The following is a 24783-nucleotide window of genomic DNA, read 5'->3' as shown; positions in this document are numbered from 1 at the left end:
AATCTTGCCAAAAATGCATATAAAAATTAATTAATAGTTTGTATGCTCCAGAGTTACAGAGCAGTACAGTTCTGTGTCAAGTACAGTAGCAGCTCTCCATATATATACATAAATGGCAGAAAGAAAGAAAGAAAGAAAGAAAGAAAGAATGTATAAGACGGAGAAGAAGAGAGGGAGGTCGAGAGATACCGAGCGAGAGTTTATTGCGCGCACGGCCCGTTCATTGGCTTGCGGCGGAGGCGGGACGCGGGCGCGCGCAGCGAGTCTGGCGGGCGCGCGCACGGAGGGACGCGGCTGCGGGTCCAGCTCAGCCAAGCATCAGCCTGCAAGCTGCTTCCCGTGTGTTCCCACGTTTTTGAGCCCACTTTGGCGCCGATGCCCGGGCGCACATGATATTTTGGCCGTGTAAAAGTCCACGGGCGGCTTTCAATGGGAAAATGGGGCTCGTTAAAATGTCTGAGTGGGCAGTTTTACTGATGGCCCTGTTCCAAAACTGTATGTCCATCGATATTGCTCCAACCGAGATAAGTGAGCCCGGATCAGGAGAATCACCCCCAGGTAAGAACCATCCCTCTGCAGTACTTTGCGCATTTATTGCGCAGAATTATCTAAATCCTTGAATTAATGTATATTAATTTGGACGGCATTTGTGAAAGCATTGTTTTTTACACTGAATGCAGGAATATCGAATATTGTCTACTTTTGCCTAAGAAGAAGTTATTAAAATGTAAAAAAAAAAAAATAATAATAATAATTGTTTGCCTCTTGGTGACGCTGTTGTGTAGAATCTTAACATTACTTTCAGCGAATCTATTTTAATTGTGAACAACCTTATAACAACAGTTATAACTGTAACAACTGTTCATGTAAATATACAGGTTCTATTTCTGCTCTGTTAATTGCCAATTGTGGAGCCCAGCAAAGCGTAAACGTGTGTGCATCACTTCATCGGGCAATCTTTCTTACTCCTTTCGTTTCTTTTTCCTTTACCCATCATGCCTGTTAAGATAAATAATTAATAATAAATCAATATCTGGCATAACCAGCAAGGAACTTGTTTATGATAATATTGTTTATTGTTCAGATATGATGATTTTGATTTTTCACAAGTGAGGTGAAGTGATTGGATTCGAACCAGCAACCTTCTGATTACTGACCGTTATTGCCTTCACCAGCTCGTAAATCCCCAGTTCACTAATGGGCACTTAAACATCGACAGAAACTTTGTTTCCGGATATGACGTCATTGGTCAATTTCATGATGTCGTTGATCATGAATTCATTTGAGGCGTTTTGGTTTCATTAGCGTGAACATTCACTCTACCCGTGGGTTAATGATCCATTTACTTACTGAACAGTAAAAAAAAAAAGATCCCTGGGGAGCTTAAAAGTCGTTAACAAATCGTCAGTCCTCCAGAAAATCGATCAGCCGCGTGAGAAAACACTGCGTGTTGTTTTTAGCGCTGCACTACATTTTAAAAGTCCACCCTGTCTTTGCAGGGTTTACCTACTGTTCCCTACAAACACACAGCGGCGTGACTTGGACTTGTAGACAAGCGTTGAAGACTTTCGGTGTGAGTTCTGGCATCTGCTTTTATCCTCAGGGAGATCTATGCCCGTCCATCCTCCTGTCTCCATTTTTTATGTGCTGCACTTTCTTGCTCTCGTGTGTGCAGTTTCATGACCTTTTTGGGGGTGACCCGTGTGTCGGTCTCCTGACCTCTGAATGTGATCCTGGTCATCAGCCTGAGTACTTCTGACTGGTGTGGGGGATGAACACAGCTTGGAAGAATTATGCCACTGTACAAAAGGCAGTCGGGGTGCCTGCTTCTCTGCATTTTCTCATTCTGTACTTTATTGTGCATTATGTGCGCAATAAAGCCTTGAATTTGACAGTAACAGTTCTTTTTTTTATATATAATCTGACTTTTGCTTTTGTCATAACTATGGTTTGGTAATAAAACTGAACCCTTGTTCCTTGGGTGGGTTGTGAAATTTCTGGAAGAAAAACATGAAAGGATACAAGAATGGGATTAGCTGTTCTGACCTCATATGAAGACCATCTCATAAAAAAACGCATCTGTCTGTCTATAGGCAGACTGTGCTTGTGCAAGTGTGCCTGTCTGAAGTGTGCTTTGTTTGTCTTCATTCACGCTGCTCCACATGTGCAATTCTGCAAGAAATGTGATCTCATATGCACCACTCTTATGGTGGTGGCTGACACTGGCAAGCAGGCTGTCCGTGAAAGTACGCTGGCACACAGCTGCTCTGTCAAGCTATAATACATGAAGATGTCACAAATCCAACACAGACCCTCAGTAAATTGACATTCAGAACCCCTTAAGGTTCTTCGGCCCATGGCAACACCAGCTACCTGTAGCAGAGAGGGGAGGAACGACTGAGGCAGGCTGGGAGCTTGTGGTCTTTGTCCTGGAATAACATCAACATAGGGGAGTGCTTTGCACATGTTCTGCATATGGTGGAACAATTTTCGTGGTGGTTTATTTTCAGAAAAATGCCCTCTTCTACAGGAAAAAAGGTTCTAGCTCATTAATGAGGCACGATTTGGCTTAAACTAAGGCTATCATTTCAGTCCCTAAATATTTACATGGAGCAGATATGGAAATCATTTGGAGAGAAATGTAGTCCCTTAATTGCACAGTCTGTTGGACCTTCGTGCTGGAGATCATCATTACCAGTTATAAAGCCAAGTGAATTTGACTTGAATCACTGGACCCCTGAGCTTTTTCTGCGTTTGTGTAATGTCTGTTCAGAATCAAGTGTCTGCAGAATTGTGGGAAATGGCATTCATGCCTCTCTAAACTGTTAAGACAGCATGTCAACAACGTCTTTGTATTGTGTTCCGGAGATATTTACTGTAGCAGCCTGCCCTGTCTCGTACCCCAAGAGGCAACAGTGAGTGACTGTTGGGTCAAGTATGCCCTGAGAGGATGAAACTGCCTGACAGAGTATTCTTACCTCTTTATATTTATGATGAGAGAGTCGAACCCAGTTAGAAATAGCGGCAGTAATTGCAGTTGGTGCCTGATCTGTGCCAGCTGCACAAAAAATGATGAGCAGAAATGCCCCCTGTCCTCTTGCAATCTCAGACAATTAAATGGTGCAATTGTGCAATTTTTCCAAGATTTTTAAAACGCTCTTAGCAGGACCAACTCAATCCTGCACATTTTATTGTAAAACATGGATGGCATGTTAATTTGATAGAGCCCTTATTAAGTTTTTCTTTACTTGCTTTACAGTGCAGTATTGTTCATTTGACTATCCACCTCACAACCTTGTCATAAACTTCATAAAATTCATCTTGTTTCACTTCATCGTGGAAATGTGAGGTTGTAGTTTTGTAAAGCCACCTTCATCTCAGGAGAGCTCCTGTTCTCAGCTTATATTGCATTGCCAATACCAGGCAACCAGAGGACAGCTGTTTACTGTTTACTGATGTTTATGTCATGAGCTCAACTGAAGTTTTATGGCAAGTGTCTGCACTTTCTTGCTTTGGTCTCTTGTTTCTTTTATGTGCTGTACTGGTGTGCCTTCGGCTTGTTTGGATTACCCAGATTGGGCTCTATTACGTCACATTCTCTCTGTCTTGACTCAGACCTTCTTTGTCATTTTAGAATACCTTCTTAAACTCTGACGGATGGATCAAACAAAAGGCAGCGTGTAGATGTGTGTGAGAAAGAGAGACATACCAAGCATGGAGAGATCACTGCACAAATCCCATCCCATGTCTGTGTCCAATACACAGGCTATGGACTGGTATGTCTGGAGGCCATTATAAATCCAGATGTGCACTTTACCTACACAATTTAACCTTCATTATTGCTCAACACTAACCACATCCTAGAACAGCCCTGAACAACACATAAACAATGAACTAGGTCAACCCTTTGAACATAAAGTTTCAGTAATAAATGCCATTCAGAATTTTACGTGTATTCTACATGTTTTACATTTAAGGACAGACTTTCCTGTAACCATCACCCTAACCATTGCCATGTCCCTTTGGCTTCTTCTGTTGGGGGCCGGCACAGGGACATGGCGATGATTAGGGTGAGGGTCACATGTGATTTGGGAAAAATTTTATGCCGGGTGCCCTTCCTGGTACAACCCTCCCAATTTACCTGATCTTGGGGCCAACACCAAAAAAATCATGATCACTCTGCCCCATGATTCGGGCAGTGGTGGCCTAGCGGGTAAGGAAGTGGACCCGTAGTGGTAAGGTTGCCTGTTTGACTCCACTGAGCAAAGCACCATCCCCATACACTGCTCCCTGGGCGCCTGTCATGGCTGCCCACTGCTCACCAAGGTTGATGGGTGTGCGGTGTTTCACAATGACAATCACTCCACCTTCACTTAGTGGCTGCGTTACCCTCACCCTAATACTGCTTCCTTCGGCTGCTCTTATTAGGGGAAAAGCAAGTGACTAAATATTTACTTTCTTCACTTGAAACAGATACGGAAATCATTTGGTCTGTTGGTTTTTTTGCGCTGGAGATCTTTATTACCAGTAAGGGCAGCGTTATAGGGCCAAGTGAATTTGACTTGGACTCCTGAGCATTTTCTGGTTTTCTGCAATGTCTGATCACATTACAATTGACATGCAACGGATGCCCTCTTAATACATTTTAATGCACCTATTACTGAGACATCCAGCTCATAATCAGGACTGTGTCAGAATTTCAAAGTTTTCAGTTTTCTTTGTGAGAGATTACAACAGTATTTTCAGGTAATTTGGAGATGTAACACAGGCCTATAATTCTGGAGAAGAGATCTATACATTCATGTCTAATTAAGAGTGGTTTGTCTAGCAGACAACTTTAATATTTGATATTGATACCAAGCTCCGCCTATAAAGATAAGCAGGATTGTAACCAATACAGGCACCCATGTACTGTATATGCCTGAATTTATAGTTTTTCTAATTGTCATATTGTTCTACTATATTTGCTAACTGGACCATCTGAAAAAGTACTCCAGTGTTTTTACAATTACAAGCCTTTACAGGCTCCCCTGTGTGTTCTGAAGTTAACGGGAAGAGCAGACACGATCAGAGTGCTGCTTGGCTGCCTACTGGCCTTTGCAGATGATTGGAGATTAATGAGGGTGGCTGTACCCTGTGGGAACATAAGATTGCAGTTCTCTGTAAAAAAATGAATAATAACACCAGCTGCCTGTGCTTCAGAAATGTGTGCCAGGTGGCGTGATTTCGTTTTAACTGCGTTTTACACACACTAGGTGGCACATACCATCGACCTTCAGCGATCTTACCGCTCTGTCAGGGGTCCAACAGTAACATCATCGTGATATTTAAACAAATCATATGAAATAAAAACGTCCAACAAGCTGGTCTTGTTCAGCTCTATTGACCAGTTTATTCTCTGGATTCGAGCGGCTCACGTTGTCATCAGCCATGGCGTCATTTACATCCTTACATCTTACATCACAACAGATTTTCTTCTGGATACATTTTAGTCAGTAACCCTGTACAGGGTGACAGGTCCATAGCAGAGCCGTGGGTAGCACGCCAAACATACACCAGAGCTTATTTACCACTGTCTGGGCCATCAGAAAATCCCAGATTTTGCTAGATTTGTTCCCATGCTGGAAAAGGCCTTATCAGTGCATCCCTGTGGGTTCCACTTCTTAAAATAAAAAAAATATTTAATGTAGCACTGTTAAGATATTTGTTGCACACAGAGCGTTATCTCCATCCTTGTCTTTTCATTAGAGATTTCTTGTAGTTGCTTTATGAGGTTCTGCAGCAGCCACAGCACAACCATGAACGCGTTATCCGCCATTGTTGTATGTATCGCGCGTTTGGTGTTATGGGTCGCGTTGAACCAAATTTTCAGGTTTTTTTTTTAGAGGAATTGAGCCCAGTGCATGCCACATTCAGTCTGAATGCGATTTTACTTTTATAGTTGAGGGCATCCGCGTGCGTCCCCAGTAATTGACCCTAATACGTCAGCGCTGTCACAAAAAAAGCCTCTCTGCTGTCTACACGAAGACGTGGAAAAGAGAAATTCACTCTGGAACCCGTGTCAGAAAATTCCCCTTCTGGGTCCCCGGAAAAGCCATCTCTGTGTGGTCACAAGGCCAAATCGGACAGAAATGTTAACGTTCTGTGTGGACAAGGCCTGACATTCCCCAAGGTTTACAAAACGAATTATTCTTCCATCTCATTCATTCATATATGTATGTTTTAAATGTCTCTGCATTTCTGTTTCTACCTGTCTCAGTTCAGCTGTAAGAAAACCAGTGTGTCCTGTGTGTAAATAATTTCTTCCTGGTTGGGTACATGTCTGTGTGTGTGTGTGTGTGTGTGTGTGTATTAGAGTATCTATGTGTGAGCTTTTGTTCAGATGTAATCTCTGTGCTTCTTGGGTGATTTATTTGACAGCAGCAGTTTGGAATGGAGACATAAGTCTCAGACTGCTGTGACTCGGTGAGTCATGCCCTTTCTTATACAGGATTAGCTGTTTCAGCTCTTCTGAGCTCTTCTTCAGGATTCTTCAAGCCCCGAAGCCCTTCCATGTGATTCCTGTGTTATTACTGGAGGTTGAGTACTGATTTGAAGACTACATCTATGCGTCCATGTGTAGTCTGTGACCTTGACTGGAGGAGCTTTGTGGCAGCATGGGCAGCAGTGCATATACGAGGGCACCGCAGGGGTCAGAACCTATGAGCAGGACATGTTTTACTTACATTGTTTTCCTTCCATTTCCCTAAATGCTATAATTCATTTTCCCTCTGACTTTTGGTGTGTGTGTGTGTGTGTGTGTGTGTGTGCTGTCCTTGGCCTTGAAAAACAAGGAACGGGGAACAAGGGAGCCTTGAAATAGAAGGAGATGGATAGAAGAAAAGAGAGAAACAAACAGAGGTGTAACTCTTGGAATCAGACCTGTACAAACATCTGCTAGAATGTCATGCTTATCCATGTTTAAAACATTTTTTTGCGTGTGTGTGTGTGTGTGTTTGCATAAATGTGTTTTTTCAGTGATTTTCTTTTCTAGTCTGAATTATTTCTAGGCTGTAAAATCCAACTTTAAAGGAAATATATTGAAATATGTTACATTTTTGGAGATTATCAGCGGATTGTTTTCTTAGAGCTCTAGGTTAGGTGACTGAAGATCCAAACAGATCCAGGACACGTTGATGCTGACGGTGTTCAGTGAAGCTGAATGTTTGACCTGCTGGAGACTCCCAGTGGAGCAGCACTGACTGTAAGTAAGAAGGATTGTTGGCAGTGCAGTGACATACGGGCATTGTAAAAGATGGATGAAGATGTTCTGAGCCAAAGGCCCTTTAACCTCCTCATCGGGGATGTTCACTGGAGGGATATAACCAGTAAACCAGGGAGAAAATATGCCCTGTGCCAGAACAGCTCTGCCACCCTCCACCGTCCGCCCGGCCTCTGTGCGCTGGAGGAGTATCACTTGAATTATGATGTTGACAGAGACGTGTGACGACTGGTTCACCCCCAGACCTCTGCACGCTGCAGGAAAAGACATGTCTCCGAATTTTAAGAGAAACTGTAGGACAGCCCTGTTTGAGTGGACGATGACTACGGTGGGATGCCAGGGAGCCAGAGGGCGGAAGTGCGGTGGTTTAAGGTTTCAGCCAATTCGAGGTCAGCCTTAAATAAGATTCTTCTCACCGACGGGAAATGAAAAGTGTTTTCGGGGACAACTGGACTGCTGTGGATCTTGATTTCTGACTGGAATTGGTTGTGCACCTTGCTGCCGGTCAACGTGACTGAACCATTAAACAGTACTACTTTTGTTCTTTGAAGAATGGAGCAGGAAGATACTGGTTTCATGTGTTTTTCATTTAATCTGGTTAATTGTAGGTAACCCTAGTCTTACTGGGTTTGTTACTTGCCTGTGATGTTCACCGGCGGAATCTGACACAGGCAAACATGGCGACCACCCAGGGCGCCGTCTTGCCAGGGGCAGCAGGAGCACTTGAACAAAATACCTGTGTGCACACAGACATTATTTGCATGGTACGTCTTGGCAAGCGGGTGCCCAAATTTGCATGTTGCACACCTTATTTGCATGCAAAGTCAATTTGGCGAAGTTTGTTCGATTTATATTATCATAGAGGAGGAGGGAGGGGTACACATGAAGGAAGTACATTTGGAAGTTAACAGTCCCTGTTATGAAAATGTCACTTTGTGAGATTATTTATCATTAATACCAGTTCCCCTATGGTTCCTGTCTATGGTCCTGCAGGGGCTAGAAATGATGATAGGTGTAAAGAGTGCTTCACCGTTCAGAGAGCAGCAGCTTTGACGATCGGATCTGGAATTTGTCTTCTTATGTCGTCATAATTTTGTCCGCCCAGAGAAATTCCCACCCTGCCCCTAAACAAGGGCCAGGTCTTCCCCACCAACCATCATGGCTTGAAAACGTACGAAGCATTGCAGTTGCTCATTGATTAGATGTAAAAATGAGCACAAAATGTATTTTTTTTAGTTCCGTCACATGAGTCTCAGTGGGTTAATTCAATTATTCAATTTATGTGAACACCCCTCAAACTTCTACAGGCCGCTCTCATTCCCCCTCTCTCCTCCTCGTTAGCATGAGACTTCAGATTATGGGACCATTAAGACATATATAAAAGCAAAAAATAAATAAAATCATAATAGGGGACCTCTAAAAGATTGCAAGAGGTTACATTCGTTTCATTTGTGTTTCCATATAATTAATATTTTTTTTATTGAGTTGAGTTATGCTTGTTTATCCACATTTCATCTATACTCAGTGCCTTGCTGACTCGTTCGACTTGTCTCACCATGTCCTCTGAGGATCACATTGTTTATGATTACATGACTGACTTCAGTTCTGTCAATCTTTTAAAACACTCAGCTGGAGTGAAAGGTGAATCATGTCGGCTACACCTGGATCACATGGGTAGAGTTTGAACTTGGACTGATGAACCGTTATTGTTCTACAACAGCGGAAATGTTCGGCTCCATCATTTTATTGTCCAAAAACAGCACGCATGATGGTTGTCACTGTGTTCAGTAAAAAGTAAATAAAAATAACATCTGGACTCTTTCTTTTCATTACTTCCAGATCGTAGAAACCTGTGACTTTTATTACTAGTGCCCTCAGTACTTTGCTATATGAACGTGAATACATACACAATGAATTTGTTACTGAACTTTAAACTTTATAGTGCAAAGAAAATCATGAGTAAGGAAAAATACATAATGGCGCTGACAGGCTACTGACATTATTCCCATTTATACTCTTTCCAATCGGTTTATGTTCATATCAATCACTTGCCATATGCATTCACATGCAGTCTAATGCAGTGTTGTTAACAAATGTCCTAAAATAAAAACTCAAATAAAAGTAATATGATAGTTTCAGATATGTTTTCAAAGGTTTTTGCTTAGTTTAAGCACATTTAAATTACATTTTGCATCCTAAAGAGACAGAAGGAAGAATTTTTCCCTGCGCCAAAATGATCTGCATATAAACCAGGCTCTCCAGGCAGGGCTGCAGTAATGGAGATATGTTTCAACCATTTTATGCCTGACAGCCCCTGCATTTGAGGCATTTTCCCAGTTTAGATCATCACTAGACAGTAACCAACAGTGTAAAGAACTCTGAAGTTTTTTGCTTGAATTGGCTTTGGCCTTTGATTTGGAATTGGTCTGAACAAAGACTATTTTCTTCAAACAAGGTTTTAACCTGTAATAAGTCCAAGACATTTTTTTAAGTACAGAATTCTGCAGGCTAATCTCTAGTTCTATACTGTGAATTAGCAGCCACACTTTGCGGAAAGATTAAAGCTCTCCACAAGTTCCTTTTAATGTTACAAACAGAGGGGGTTAAACCAGTCAGGACAATGCTGAGGTACAACCTTTATTAAACCTTTATAAAGCAAATGCGGTCATACGCGTATCCTTACTAAATACTACTTTGTTAACTTTTCAATGCTTATTTCATCTTAATTTCTTCAATTTCATTTGTGTGAAATGCTCTCATTGACTTGTTTAACTAGTTTCACTCTGACCTGAAGTGGATTATTTGACTTTTAAAGGTTATTATTACTCAGTTTGGGTGAAAGGTGACTCCTGCTGGCTAAACCGTGTCAAATGGATTGGGCTAGAACTTATTTGAAGCATTGGGGATGCATGCAACAATGCTGTCTTAGGGTTCTATTATAAGAGAAATAAGGAAAATTAACTCCAGATGGATAAAACCTTTTTTTAACATCTGAATCTGGTTTTGTGCTGGAGTGCTGAATAGTGAATCCCACTTGATCACAAGTTGGAGGCATGTGTCCAGTTGTTTCCTATTAACATCGGCAATGAACCTTATATTTAAAACTAAACATGAGCTATTGGTTTATTATTAATTGCTTTATAATTATTAGAGTACAATAGCTAGTGGTTGCCATTAGTTCCCTAAAGCATCTCCCTGCTGTCTTGCCTTTTTCCCATAATGCATTCTGGTGTCGTATCTAGCAATGTACACGCATCCCACCAACCAAACGATGGTTCATCAGACAAGGTCACCTTCTTCCTCAGCTCCATTGTCCAGTTCTGATGCTCACGTGCCCACTGTAGGCACTTATAGAAATAGACACATTGGCACCCTGACTGGTCTGTGGGAATGCAGCCATTGTGTGGTTCTCTATTTCTGTTTATTTCGACCAGGTTTGGTAGGTCCTGATCATTGCAAAACATCTCTCAAGAACTGTTTCAAAGTTATTGACACTAGTTGTGAACCTCTTGTATTAACTTCTATGACTGATCTGTATATGTTCAGTATCTGAGTTTTTTGTTTTACACATTTTCCCTTGACCTGTGCTACAATAAAAGCTTTTAACCATGTCAGATTGTACATTTTTGCATTGCTGCACTTTGTTGGATTAAAACTTTCCCTAAGCAGATTTATAGGCATTTGAGCCTTTATGGCCTGTAAGTGTCACCTAGGGCAAAATCTGACACAGCACTGACACAACTGGTAAGTATGTTAGAAAGAGAGAACTGAGTTTGCCAGTATTCTCAGACGTCCCCCTTTCTGCCGAGATTTCCGGCTGTGTTTACTGTGCATACCACTTATACCACCTCAACTTTCCACTTCAACAGACCTTTGAAAGTGTCACATGTTATGTGGAGGCTTAATCTAAGCATCAGATCTGTATCTGTTGTAGTTGTTTACTCTACATCCAGCACTCGGCTGTTTCAATTGTGACTGCATCTTAATGTCTTTTAATGTGTTGGCCTTAAGGTTGTCATGCTGCTCTCTTGTCACAGTGGAAATAGCTCCAGGAGTTGACCATGCATGCACGTACAAACATATACAAAATCTAAATAAATGGATATCAACCACTGTTTGCAAATTATTATCATTAATGCATACATCAAGCTAAATAAGTTTTAAGAATATTTCTGACTGACCATTTCAGTTATGTGAGGTGTTGCAGGTGCTGCAGGGGAGAGGAAACCTGCATGTGGAATATAGGTGCTTCTGTCTCAGCTCCAATATTTCCTCACCTGGCCTCACCTAGCCACTGTGAGCTGGTCTACAGGTCTCTGTCTGGGCAGAGCCACATGCCTGGCTTCATTCTTGTCTGCCTGCTATGTCTCAGCAGTTAGCCCAATCAGTCATTCTGGGGAGAATGAGAACCTATGAACATAAAGAGGGGTGAGGGGGAAGCAAAGTCTTTGAAGAGTTAGATGGTTGGCAGCACAGTGTTGACAGATTGCTACTCGACCAGAAACTGTTTCTTCACTATAATCGCTTGTGATGGCCCCTAGCACTGCTGGAGCAACAAGTGGTGGCAAATACAGACAACCGGGCTGTTTTTGTTTTGCCTGGATGGGACATTTTCAGCTCTCTCATTTTCAGTTAATAAAGGACCTCTACAGAAGACTGTTGGTGTTAAAGTCACATACCTGTGAATCAAAAGTCTTTATTGAAGCCACTACATGACCAGTAATGTAGTAGGTTATTTAATTGCTGCCAGGAAACATGACAGATGCCTGGTAAGTAGGACTGTCTCGTGCAAGCTGGGTTTTCTGCAGTCTCTAAGGGAGTGGCCATTCTGACCTGTTGCACATCTGTGACCGATAAACGCCATGCCTGAGTGCTGTGTCACCCAGACTGCTCCTATGAGAGAATGAACAGGGGGAACATCTGGAACAGCTGCTCAGCAAGGCCAAAGGAAAGGGCCAGCTAAACCTCTGATTGGGTTTTCAGGATAAAGAACACATTTTGTTGCTGTCCCTTTCTCAGAAACTTTACCTGTATTAAAAATCTTGGAAGGAAATGCATATTTGCTTTATTTGTACATTTTCATAATGGTCCTTGTTGGAATGAGCTTACGTTTCTGAACCACGTTCCATTTGAAAAAAGCTATGGACTCATTATGTAAGAGGACATCGCTGCTTGACTTTTCAAACTCTATTCACTACTTTTCACCCCGATGTCCCAAGTTAGATCCCTGGAGTCCCCAGATACAATGGACACCTTCAGAAGAGGTTTTCTCAATGTGCCAGACCTGTTTTGGTGTGGACCTGCAAACATTACGCTTATTGTCCTTTTCTATACTTTTTATGTGTGTTCTACTATAGTCATAACAGGCATATATGCTATATATTATTTATTCAAGTTTTAATGATTGGTCCTGCATCCTCAGGAGGGCAGTAGGGTCCTGTGTTTTTGCCATACAGTTCATGTTACAGGGCCATAGAAGTGTGAAGGCTTTATGACAAAAGTATGTTTTCAGAGTATTCAGTTGGGCCTTGTTTTCATTCTTTTCTTGAATACAGCACCATTATTCTCACAAATTTACAAGAAACACACACCTTCAATCTTTTTTTTTACAGATTGTCCTGCGTTGAGCTAAGGTCTTAGCAATTTTAATATGGTTATTTTAAAGATCATATGAGTAACCAGCCTATAAAATGACTGCAATAACACAAAAAGAAAATATAGGCATAAACTAAGTGACCCTTAGTGTTCTAGTGTTTACAGAGGCTGAAGGTATGCAATCGATGAGAAATTGATGAGAAAAAATACAGCTTGATGGCCCAAAAGGAAAGATATACATCTTGCAGGGAAACTGAGGAACAAGACTTCACACATACAGATGACAGACACAGACATTGTCTAAAAGAAAGGCATTTATACACAGGAGCACAGGAAGCCACAACTGGGATCATCAGACAGACAAGACAGGACATGGGCAAAAGCCCAGAGGTAGAGTTAAAGTCCACGTTAAAGAGGTGTGCTCAACATTACAGAGATGAGGGTAATGTCTATACTCTGCATTCATTTCATCAATATGTGTGTGTGTTTTAGTATGGGGCGTGACAGTATCGGGCTGCAGGATTTGGAATACTACAAAAAAGTCACAAAGAAGAAATTAATACTTTACTTTACTTTACTTGGCATACGCCAAAGCGACTTACAAGGAGAAGACACCAGCAATTCTCCTTTGGTTTCCATAGATTCCAAGAGCCCTGATAAGGACTAACTTGTCAATAATAGAACATGCTAGGGAATTGTTAAGTGCTAGACATTTTTTTTTGTGAGTGTGTGTGTGTGTGTGCATGTTAGACTAATTTGAAATTATTTTTAAACAAGCGAGTTTTCAAATATTTCTTAAAGGTGTTAATAGTCTTGGCTAGTTGAATGGAGCAGGGCAAGTCGTTCCACCAGCCAGGGACAACAAAGGAAAATTCGATTGGAATCGGAGACCTCGTGAAGAGGGAATTTTTAGCCTCATTCCGTTCGCAGATGTGAGAGGGCGTGCGGGAGTGTAGCTAACTAATAGCTAACTTAGAATTTAAGAGGGTGCACTTCCATTCACAGCCCTATAGGCGAGCATCAAGAATTTGTGGAGAGCCAGTGGAGAGAGGTGAGAAGAGGTGTGACATGGGTGTGTTTCGGCTGGTTGAAAATAAGGTGGACAGCCACATTTTGGTCCATCTGGAGGGGTTTTATGGTAACTGCAGAAGCTCCAGCCAGGAGAGAGTTACAATAGTCGAAACTTTATCGAAGATGGTTTAGGAGAGATTATTATATGAATTTGTCACCTCACAACCCCCCACTGTTGCTGTGTCAAATCTTTTCGAATAAATACATAATTATTTTGTTTCATTACATAAATAGTAATGCATTCAGAATATGCATATGTAAAACAGCTATGGTACATTATTGTTTGTTTATTGATTGTCATTCACCATGCTCATTTGCATGCACACCCTGTTGAAATGTAACTTACACCAAATAATTTCAGATACAGAAATTGTTTCTTTAAAGGAGTTCTGGTTATTGAAGTACGGTCAAAGTGGTTTACTAGAAAAATGAAATACATAATCATGAATTCATATATACAGGTTCATTTATATTATGAAAGAATGCATTTATTTAGTAAATCTATTTGGTTCATTAAGTAATAGCACCACCTAATGGAACAGTAAAAATTATGAAAATGAATCATATGTTGGGGTTGGTTGTTGCAGAGCAGGTGCTCAAGCAAATTTTGTCACATGAGCAGTTATGTCATAGAGATTTCTTTGGTTGGTGACCAGACTTCATCACAAAGAATATATTACAATGCTGGAAGCGGTGGGAGGATGGCATTCTACTGCCTATGCCCAGGGGTAATCTTATATATTTAATCTATTTCTGAAAAAAGGATTTTAGCATATACTACTGATTGTGTTCTTTCAGTTGTCAGACAATGGATTTTGCCTAATAGAGCTCACCTCACGTTTTAAATTAAACTTGATGTACTGGGATAATTTAATAAGATTTTGGTCACCAACAAAATTAGGTCAGGGCAGTAATTCAATTCTGCACCACAGAATTGAGTTACTGCATTAATTGCAATTGCTGTGGGGATGATAAATCAAGGGTGAGGCTTGTGTGGTCTTACAGAATCATGAAAATACACGTTATTATCTGTGAAAGTTCTCAATCACCCAGGTCATGATTATCTCAAAAAAGGGTATTCCACTGTAAACTGGACTTGTTATGGATTGCTGACAACGTTTCACCCTTCCATTCCAGAGGGCTTTCTCAACCATGATCTGATGAGATAAGACTATCCTTTATTAGTCCCACAAGTGGGAAATTTACATAGTCACAACAGGAAGTGGACAGTACAAGATAAGAGTGGTAAAAAAAAAGAATAGCATAGACACTATGTTCACTGTATATTATACGATTCAATGTACAAGTATGCAAATAAATAGTCGTAGAATACAAAAAATAAAACCGCGAATGTGAGTGACAAAAATATGTTTCGGTATAGACTGTATGTACAGAGTGGGTAGATATAGACATATTGCAAGTGGAGATGGTGTATGGGATGTGTGCGTTTGACAGCGGTTGGCAGGAAAGACCTTCTGAATCTCTCCGTCCCACATTGTGGGTGCCGCGGCCTGCCCCTGAAGGAGCTGCTCAGTGCTGTCAGGGTCTCCTGCATGGTGTGGAGATGTTGTCCAGCAGAGCCACCATTCACCTGTCACCTGTCACCACCTCCACTGGGACCATAGGGCATCCTAGACCTGATAGTAAAATAATTAAAAAGGCCGAAGGGTCAAATGCTTGTGGTCAATCTTGGGTCTATCTGTGCATTTGAGTGAACAGTATGTGCCTTTCTCCTGCAAACACCTTGACACTGTTCCTGAAGATCTCCGTCTAGTCTGTTCTCTGTGATTTGTACTTGCAGAGGAAATTGACCTCCTGGAGCAGCTATGGGTGGTGGCAAACAGCAGCAATGTGACGGGGGTTGTGGAGAATCGGTGCCCTGTGCTGCAGGTGGGGCAGTACTCCACTCTCTCCCTGCCTCTTCACATGGTCTTTGGACAGAGGTGAAGTATATGTGTTTATTATTAAACCCTCTGTGCCTTGTAATGAATGCGTCCAACCCCCTGGAGTCTGAGGGGTGTCGGGCACGTTTAACTGTCCCTAAACCCCAGTTTATTACCATGTTTTTATTACCCATTGGGATTTTAAAAAATGTTTAACACATGCAACACAAGTCTGTGTATATTCCAGTTCCAGTTGGGGTCATGTCGACGAACTTTGATGTGTGTGTTGCAGGTTTGCAGATGAGTTCTCTCTTCTCCTGCAGTTGCGAAGCCCGCAGCAAGTCGACCGCAGCCTGATGACTTTCCTGAGCCCTGACAACCACATCCTGCTGCAGCTGCGTCTGAGCGAACACTCGCTCACATTCATCGCCACACAGCAGCGGCATTATGAGTGAGTCTGCCTTGCCGTGACACAATGTGGGGAGCGATTGACAAGGTGGTACACGACCAAAGCATGACCACAATGACCACTAAGAGACATTTCCTGTTGAACCCGTCCACATTTGGGCAGCCTGGGTCATATTGCACTGAAAATACATAAAAAACAATCACAAGTAAGTAGGAGCGACAGGAGGGTTGAAGCAGAGAAGCTGCCTGTAAAGTCTTAATTTCTTCTTTCCAAGGCTTCAGGTTATTTGGTTAGGGATGGTGAGCCTCCAAGAAGAGGTTTGAAGACCTCTTGGCAAATTCAGCTGCTCGCCGCTAACTGACTCCTCCAGTCTCAGTTTCATTTTAATTGTGGTTTAGTATAGTCAATAGTCAACATTAGAACTAGAAGTTGGATAGCAGATGACTCCACCGTGATGTTTGGATCTCTTTCCTTCTCTTCCTTCCACCTCAGATTCCCTGTGTCCATTTTGTCAGATGGGCAGTGGCACCGTATCGCATTAAGTGTTTCCGAAGGCCGTCTGGGGCTGTATGTTGACTGTGCAAAGGTGGAAAGTGTCGACTGGCAGTCCAGTGGTTTGGACATTACCACTGATGGCCTCCTCATGGTTGGAGGTCTTGTTGAAGCCTTTGAGACACCTTTTGAGGTACCCTGCTGTTGATACCATGCTACTCTTTGAGTTTTGCACTGATTATTGCACATATTATTGCACCATGTAACTTTATAGTGACAAAGTTTAATGAATCACACCCACCACAGACCACAAATAACTTTATGACAAAGTAGTAAACACTACAAACACTATGTCAGTCAAACAGAATTTATTGTCCATATCCAGAGAGATGAGATGGGGTAGAATGCCAGATTTCTCACTGAGACATAATATTTTGTAGTTAAGCATATAATAATGTTTTCCTTCAGTTGTAGCAATGAATTCTTCCTCCCAACTAACACCTACAATAGCTGTCAGTTGCACAGTGTGTAAAGAACGATGATGTCTGTGTTGGTAGGGCGAGGTCAGACAGCTGGTGTTTCTGATGGGCAATGCCGATGCCGCCCGTGAGCAGTGTGAATTGTACCCGGCCAATTGTGGCGGCACCGTTCCTAAACCACCCCGCTCAACTAAGAAGTTGCGATCTGAAGAGGTATGTCTGACTGCACCCAAGGTTTGCAAAAATAACTTGCAACATGGAGTCATGGTTCATGAAATTGACAAAAAGTGCCACAAAAACTGTAACTCAAACAATGTTTATTAAAAAAAATTGGGCTGTTTTTTTGTTTTTGTAGGCGGTATATTGGAACTTCTACAAAATCAGTTTTTCTCTTGAACAATGCCACCTATTAAGACCAGGACCTGGTTCTGTGCTCCTCCTTCTTTTATATACTATTTGCATATTTTGATAAGGTTCATGTACAAGCCTGAACATGGGTTATGAAGCCAACATAATAACCTGAATGTGGAAAGCTTGTGTAAGCTGTTTTGTATCTTCTACTTCTTCAGAACCTACTCCTGTCTACAAACTACCTGGAGGACCTCCTGCAGACTCCTGATGCCACCAATCAGAATGCTGCAGCAACTGTGAGTGAAGTAGGTTTATAAAAAAATATACACTAGTGTTAAAATGGCAGGTTTTTCTGATCTAGAAACATTTTATGTTTAATGTGACCTGTTTAATTTTAATGTGACCTATAACCTGTATAGACACATACAACACAATAAGCTGTTTTCATGAGTGAGCACACCCTTAATAAAATACATTTTTGAAGGGCATTTTGAACAGCATTTGGTCTGGCACGGCATGGCACATCTTATATTTAGAGTAGTGTCTCTTGTGCATGGCCTCCTTCAGGTCACCCCACAGTTGGAATTAAGTCTGGGATATACTTTAGTTTTCTTCTGGTGAAGCAATTTTTTTGTTGATTTGGGTGCATGTATGTGGCTTGAAAGCTGAATTTCTTGTAGCAGGCAAGTGAGTAAATACCACAAAATCCTTCATTTGAGGATTTTGTGTGTGTGTGTGTGTGTGTGCACTCACCGGCTACTTTATTAGGCACACCTGCTCATTGACGCAAATTACTGATCAGCCAATCACATGGTGGCAACTCAATGCATTTAGGCATGTTGACATGGTCAAGACAAACCGCTGCAGTTCAAAGAAGAAAGGTGATTTAAGTGACTTTGAACGTGGCATTTCAGACACTGCTGATCTTCTGGGATTGTCATGCACAACCATCTCTAGGGATTACAGAGAATGGTCCGAAAAAGGGAAAACATCCAGTGAGCAGCAGTTCTGTGCGCGAAAATGCCTTGTTGATGCCAGAGGTCAGAGGAGAATGGCCAGAGTAGTTTGAGCAGAAAGGCAACATTAACTCAAAAAACCACTCGTTACAATAACCACTTGTTACATAACCACTCTTTAGTTATGCAGAAGAGCATCTCTGAACTCACAACATGTCAAGCAGATGGGCTACAGCAGCAGGAGACCACACCGGGTGCCACTCCTGTCAGCTAAGAACAGGAAACTGAGGCTACAATTCACAAATTGGACAATAGAAGATTGGAAAAATGTTTCCTGGTCTGATGAATGTAGATTTCTGCTGCGACATTCAGATGGTAGGGTCAGAATTTGGAATCAACAACATGAAAGCATGGATCATTGCAAAGCCACAGCCTACCTGAGTATTGTTGCTGACCATGCCCATCCCTTTATGACCACAGTGTACCCTTCTTCTGATGGCTAATGAGTATATTAATTAGGTGTTTGACATAACACAGATTGAGAAGCTGATTTCAGCCTGTTGACGCTGTGTTCCTTTTTGCTGCAGTGTGGTGTGCAGAAGTTGTAGGGTCAGTCTTGTCAAGGTTCTTTTCTCCAGATTGATGAAAGGTGTGGGGAAAACAAATCTCAACTCCCAGCTTCTGAGCCTATGTAAAACTAAAGAAAAAACATGATAATGAAATTTGGTGCGCAAGAGATGTTGTCATGTCTTGGGGGAAGAAGACGCAGAAGCAGGACATCATGAAAAAGGGATTTTATTTCCCACCACTCCTCTGCTACGTTCAATCCACTGGCTCCCAGTAGCTGCATGCATCAGATTCAAAATACTGATGCTGGCCTACAAAGCCAAACATGGAGTAGCACCATCCTACCTCACAGCCCTTATTACACCTCGCACTGCCCCTCGTATACTCCGAGCCTCCAGTACTGCTCGCCTGGTCCCTCCATCTCTGAAGGTAAAAGGAAAACATTCATCTAGACTCTTCTCTGTCTTGACCCCTCGGTGGAGGAATGAACTGCCGCTTGAGGTCAGAACAGCTCAGTCACTGAGCACCTTCAAACGACAGCTCAAGACCTTCCTCTTTAAAGAATATTTAGATTAACTTGTAACGTTCTTATTGTTGAACTTGTGTACAGAATCTACAACAGAGTGAATAAAAAGATTGTATTCATAGTTGGGGTTCTAGTGAACCGGAATTGATCACTTCATCAATGGTAACTTGAAAGCACGTTGTAAGTCGCTCTGGATAAGGGCGTCTGCCAAATGCCGTACATGTAAAAAGACAACAAAACCAGGCACAATGGTCGAAATGGAAATGGAATGAATGAAAACATTCATTCCATTTCTAAGGCGTGTGGCGATTGCCAGGAGCAGAAACATTATCCAGTTACGTTTCACGTGTCCACATTGATGTGGCAGCACCCACTGGGTGCTTATAGAGTCCTTGTCCATCAAGCCTAATTGGTTCCAGCTGGGATGGACCAGGACTCTATTATCAGGTGCAGTAGCACCTGCTGTGATCGCTCCATGACCCCACAGTGTCCTAGATGTCATTATTTTGTTCACTAGGATCCAATCTGCAAATATTATTAGTTTAATAAATCAAATTAAATATATATGTAAGAGCCCGGTTTCCTAAGGTTTTTTTAACTTTCATTTGAAAATCTTTACCGACTCACCTCTTCAAACAGCTAGTGGAAGACTAGATGGAACTAGATGCTGCGTGAATGTCTCTGATTTTCGCACTCTCTGTCTGTGAACTCACATAGACTTTCAGAGCAGAAACCACATGTGTGAGCGAGCATATGTGTTTCTGAGCAGGAAATGTTTAACCTCATGTCTTCTTAAACTGCACACTGCATACACACACACACACACACATGATGTAGCTGTACTGACAGTGCAGCTCTAATAATAACTATTAGATCTGCATCTCTTTTTCAGAAACCCTTGAAGTTTAGATTTTTATGATGAAGCTGCTGTCTCAAAGTGTCTCATTCAGATGGATTCGCCAGACATCTTAAAACATTTCAGAGCCTTGACGTTTGTGCCAAATGTCTGAATATGAATCTGCATTTGAATTAATCTGTGATGAACTTGCCTGTGATGGCAAATTTTTTTTAAATTGTAACAACTTATATTTAGCATTGACGTAATGTAAATAAACAGGTTACAGCAGGATTGATTGGTATTATGTCAATGCTAAAATATTAGGTGTGACAGATTACTTAAATTTCACTTTTTACAGAATATGGACGCACTGAAAAGTAAACTGTAGCTGTTGTTTGTTTAATGTGATTTTTACAGTTGTTAAAACATATTGATTTGCTCTTTTAAACTAAGCTGTCTAATTTATGCTTATGAGTATTATGTTTTTTTATACAATGGTACTCACATAAAAAAAAAAAAAAAAAGTGAAGTGATTGTCACATGTGATACACAGCAGCACAGCATACGGTGCACACAGTGAAATTTGTACTCTGCATTTAACCCATCACCCTGAGTGAGCAGTGGGCAGCCATGACAGGCGCCAGGGGAGCAGTGTGTGGGGACGGTGCTTTGCTCAGTGACACCTCAGTGGCACCTTGGCAGATCAGGATTCGAACCGGCAACCTTCTGATTACGGGGCCGCTTCCTTAACCGCTAGGACACCACTGCCCTTACCACACCACTTACCATTACGGTAATGCTGAAATAAATTAGACAGATTAATTAGACAGATTGACAGATCAATACTTTTTTTTTTATTTAGCCGGTGTTCACTTTTTTCGGTGCATGAGCAGAATCTTTCATGGTGTGTAATCGGTACTAACTTCTGGACTTGCTAAACGCAATGTCCATTGCACTGCAATGTGCACTACGTTTTTCTTTTTTTTTTGAGTAACTTTCTCTGACAAGCTGAATAGAAACATGTCTACTTTCTCCTGCATATTCACTTGAAGGTAGTATTGGTAGTAGCCTAGTGGGGTAACACACTCACTTATGAACCAGAAGACCCAGACTCAAACCCCACTTACTACCATCGTGTCCCTGAGCAAGACACTAAACCCTGTGTTTTGTGTCAGTGACAGAGACTTTCTCTGTAATTACTTATTGTAAGTCACTCTGGATAAGGGTGTTAATGTGAAGTACGGAACTGTATCTTGTCACCAAGTAACTATGCCACACTGTAAAAAAAAGTACTTGTGAAAAACTGTAAGGCAACTTGTTGCGAAGCATTTTTTTGTTCTGCTTTGCATGCTTTGCCTTAAATTGCCTCAAGTTTTCCCAAGGTAAAATTGCATAATTTTGATGGTATACTGCCTTGCAAATGGGAGACTGTTGTGTCCACATATCCTGGAAATTTTGCATCCAGAATCCCTGTTCTGGCACTGCAACAAGGAAGCATCTCGTGAGGACTGTGTTATGCTTTACAGTATTTATGACCATCTGAATATTCTCAGCACAAAAATTATGACAGAGGCAATAAATAATTGCTGGAGGGGGGAAAATATGACATTCTTTCCCTTACTGATTCGGTGCTACATGCAGATTTTTTTTCCCCAAATGGGTGATGGGTGGCTATTATACAAGCATTTTCACTTTAATGTTGCACAAACATGTAACATGTTACATGTTCCCTTACATGTAAGGGAACATGTAATCACTCCTTATGACATGCTGCCCTGTGGTTACAAAACTGTCTGTCTTTCTCTCTGCTGTCTGCAGAGCTGTGATCAGCAATTCAACCATACTTCTCTGAAGCTTGAATTATATTAACCAGGTATCATTATAGAGCAATGAAGACTCCACTTTCAATTAAATTTTACATCCACTCTAAAGAGGTATGAGGGGATTGTAGGTAAGTGGAAAGTCTCCATGATTGTCTCTGATGATGAGGCGGGGGTCAGTGATAGATAGCATCTGTCATGGTTGCATAATGTAACTAACCTTCTGGAACTGATTATCCTGTTTTCACTTGCAATTATGTCAACCTAGAGCCTGTTATTTTGTGTGTGTGTGTGTGTGTGTGTGTGTGTGTGTGTGTGTGTGCGCGTGCATCATAAATGTACTTGTTTGGTGAAGCAGTTCTCCTAAGACAAGTATTTGAGAATAGACACCAATTTAGGCAAGGCTGAGCAGATTAGGGTGTCTGTTGACTTACTTTCTGAGGCCATCTTCAATTCCTTCGAGGTCCCTATGACCAACTGAGGCATCCCTGAAATCCTGAAAAGGGCAGTGACTTCGAAATTTGACTATTAAAGCACTGGATGGCACCATAGCAGATGTGCCATCCAGTGGGAAATTCCAACAATGGTGTCACTTCTTCTGTTCAGACAGCAGTCTCTACCTCTTAGGAACTGTTAAAAGACTCACCTTCGTGATCATAAGCACTAATCAGTGTTGACTGATTAATTCAGGTGAGATGCATTTTATATTTAAAGAATTGATGCCTTTATTTTGGCATTTTGCTTAATAGTGAGTGGAACCTTGATTTCTCAGCACATACAGAGAAACAAGCACTCGCACACAAAAACAAATATGCCTACTTTTTCTTTCTCTCTCTCATATTGACACAGCCTGTCCCCCAGGCAACAGAGAACAGCGGAAATGAAAGTGATTTGTTTTTGTCATTGTGATGCACAGCGCCGCACACTGTGCACACAGTGAACTGTGTCCTCCGCATTTGAGCAGTGGGGGGATGGTACCTTGATCATAAATAAATAAAGTAAATAAAGTGAAGTGATTGTCACATGTGATACACAGCAGCACAGCACACGGTGCACACAGTGAAATTTGTCCTCTGCATTTAACCCATCACCCTGAGTGAGCAGTGGGCAGCCATTACCGGCGCCCGGGGAGCAGTGTGTGGGGACGGTGCTTTGCTCAGTGGCACCTCAGTGGTACCTTGGCGGATCGGGATTCGAACCGGCAACCTTCTGATTACGGGGCCGCTTCCTGAACCGCTAGGCCACCACTGCCCCAAATCAGGGGGACCTGAGTGGCACCTTGATGGTTCCTTACCCGCTAGGTCACCACTGCCTCACTAACAGATGTCCAGCTCTACAAGTTAAGGTTTGTGAGTGTGGTGAATAGTGAACTGTATACGGTGCTGCAGTGAGGCCGTACTCAGTGTGGACAGGCGATACTGCTGGAGTGTGTGGATACTGGGTGGACATGCAGTGTTAAGGCTGAGAGTTCAACATAAGGTTTGACATATCTCAGTCCACAGTGTCAGTAAAAGGAATAAAACCAATTGGTATAGTGAACAAATAAGTGCAATTTTATTATATTATATCTGCGTAAGTCAGAACCACTAAAGAGATTCCATCTTTATGCTGTAACATGTACCATAAACCAATCTGGAGGGCTGGATTCCTGCACATTGTACTTCCCTCTGTTTAGCACACCTGGTTCACACCTTCCACAAACTTTCATGCAGGTCTTTAGAAGAATCAGCTGGATGTTGTATAGATTCAGAACTAAGGCATGCAGAGCTCCAATCTTCTCAAAACCATGCCAAAACCTTGTCAAGAAAACATGCCAAAGAGGATTAAATTTGCTCATACACCAGTCAGACACAACATTAAAAACTTGTTTCTAATATGTTTACCAAAACAATTGAAGCTTGGACGCACGCAGCAGGGTTTTGAAGATGAGAAATAGCACTTTGGTGCCAGCACGTGCCACATATGGCATCTTTCACAGCTGTTTTAATCCAACCCATCTCTTACTGGGTACCGCTGAAACTGTCATGCCCAGAGGCCACTGGTTCAGGTCCTGAAGGCTCCCAGATCATTTCTATTCATCAAGAGCAATCAGGACCAGTTAAATACAGTAGACAGCCACCAGTTGTGGCTGCAACATTAATGTGGACTCAACTTACAATTGTGTTCCTTCCTTTTCGGCTTCTACCACCCCAAGACGTGACAGAAACCAGCCAATTAATTTTCTTTTGTTCCATTTTTTCTTCTTTTGTAGAGTTTTGAAGAAAATTGGAAAATTGTACATTAAAAATTGGAATATAACAAAATGTAGTGTTTTTGTAATTTAATTGAAATTAGACTGTATAATTAAATAATAATACAAAAGCACAGTTTCAAAAACAGAGAACTGTTCACCAACATAGTAATAATACACTGAATAAAAACAATGGTTGAGGACAATAGTTAATAGCTAACAACAACAATAGTTAACAGCTATTTAACAGTAAAACTGAGAAATAAAAACAGTTAAAACCAAATTGACTGTAATTTTATTTATTT

At 41.6% G+C, this 24783-nt stretch overlaps 1 protein-coding gene across 2 annotated transcripts in view; it reads left to right on the top strand.

The window, feature by feature from the left end:
• The first annotated feature begins 310 nt into the window (after positions 1 to 310).
• The window catches only part of LOC114786713 (collagen alpha-1(I) chain), a 57338-nt gene continuing 32865 nt past the window's right edge, over positions 311 to 24783 (top strand). The window contains exons 1-6 of one of the 2 annotated variants that reach the window (XM_028974067.1): positions 311 to 558; positions 15729 to 15870; positions 16103 to 16261; positions 16712 to 16904; positions 17269 to 17403; positions 17760 to 17837. In XM_028974067.1, coding sequence (XP_028829900.1) covers positions 390 to 558; positions 15729 to 15870; positions 16103 to 16261; positions 16712 to 16904; positions 17269 to 17403; positions 17760 to 17837 — 876 coding nt within the window. In that variant the 5' untranslated portion in view covers positions 311 to 389. Of the gene's footprint in view, positions 559 to 15728; positions 15871 to 16102; positions 16262 to 16711; positions 16905 to 17268; positions 17404 to 17759; positions 17847 to 24783 lie in introns of both variants that reach the window. The other variant, XM_028974065.1, reaches the window with a different exon arrangement.

This window comes from Denticeps clupeoides, chromosome 3, assembly GCF_900700375.1.
Source record: "Denticeps clupeoides chromosome 3, fDenClu1.1, whole genome shotgun sequence".
NCBI lineage: Eukaryota > Metazoa > Chordata > Actinopteri > Clupeiformes > Denticipitidae > Denticeps > Denticeps clupeoides.
This window is presented reverse-complemented; position numbering and strand designations above follow the sequence as displayed.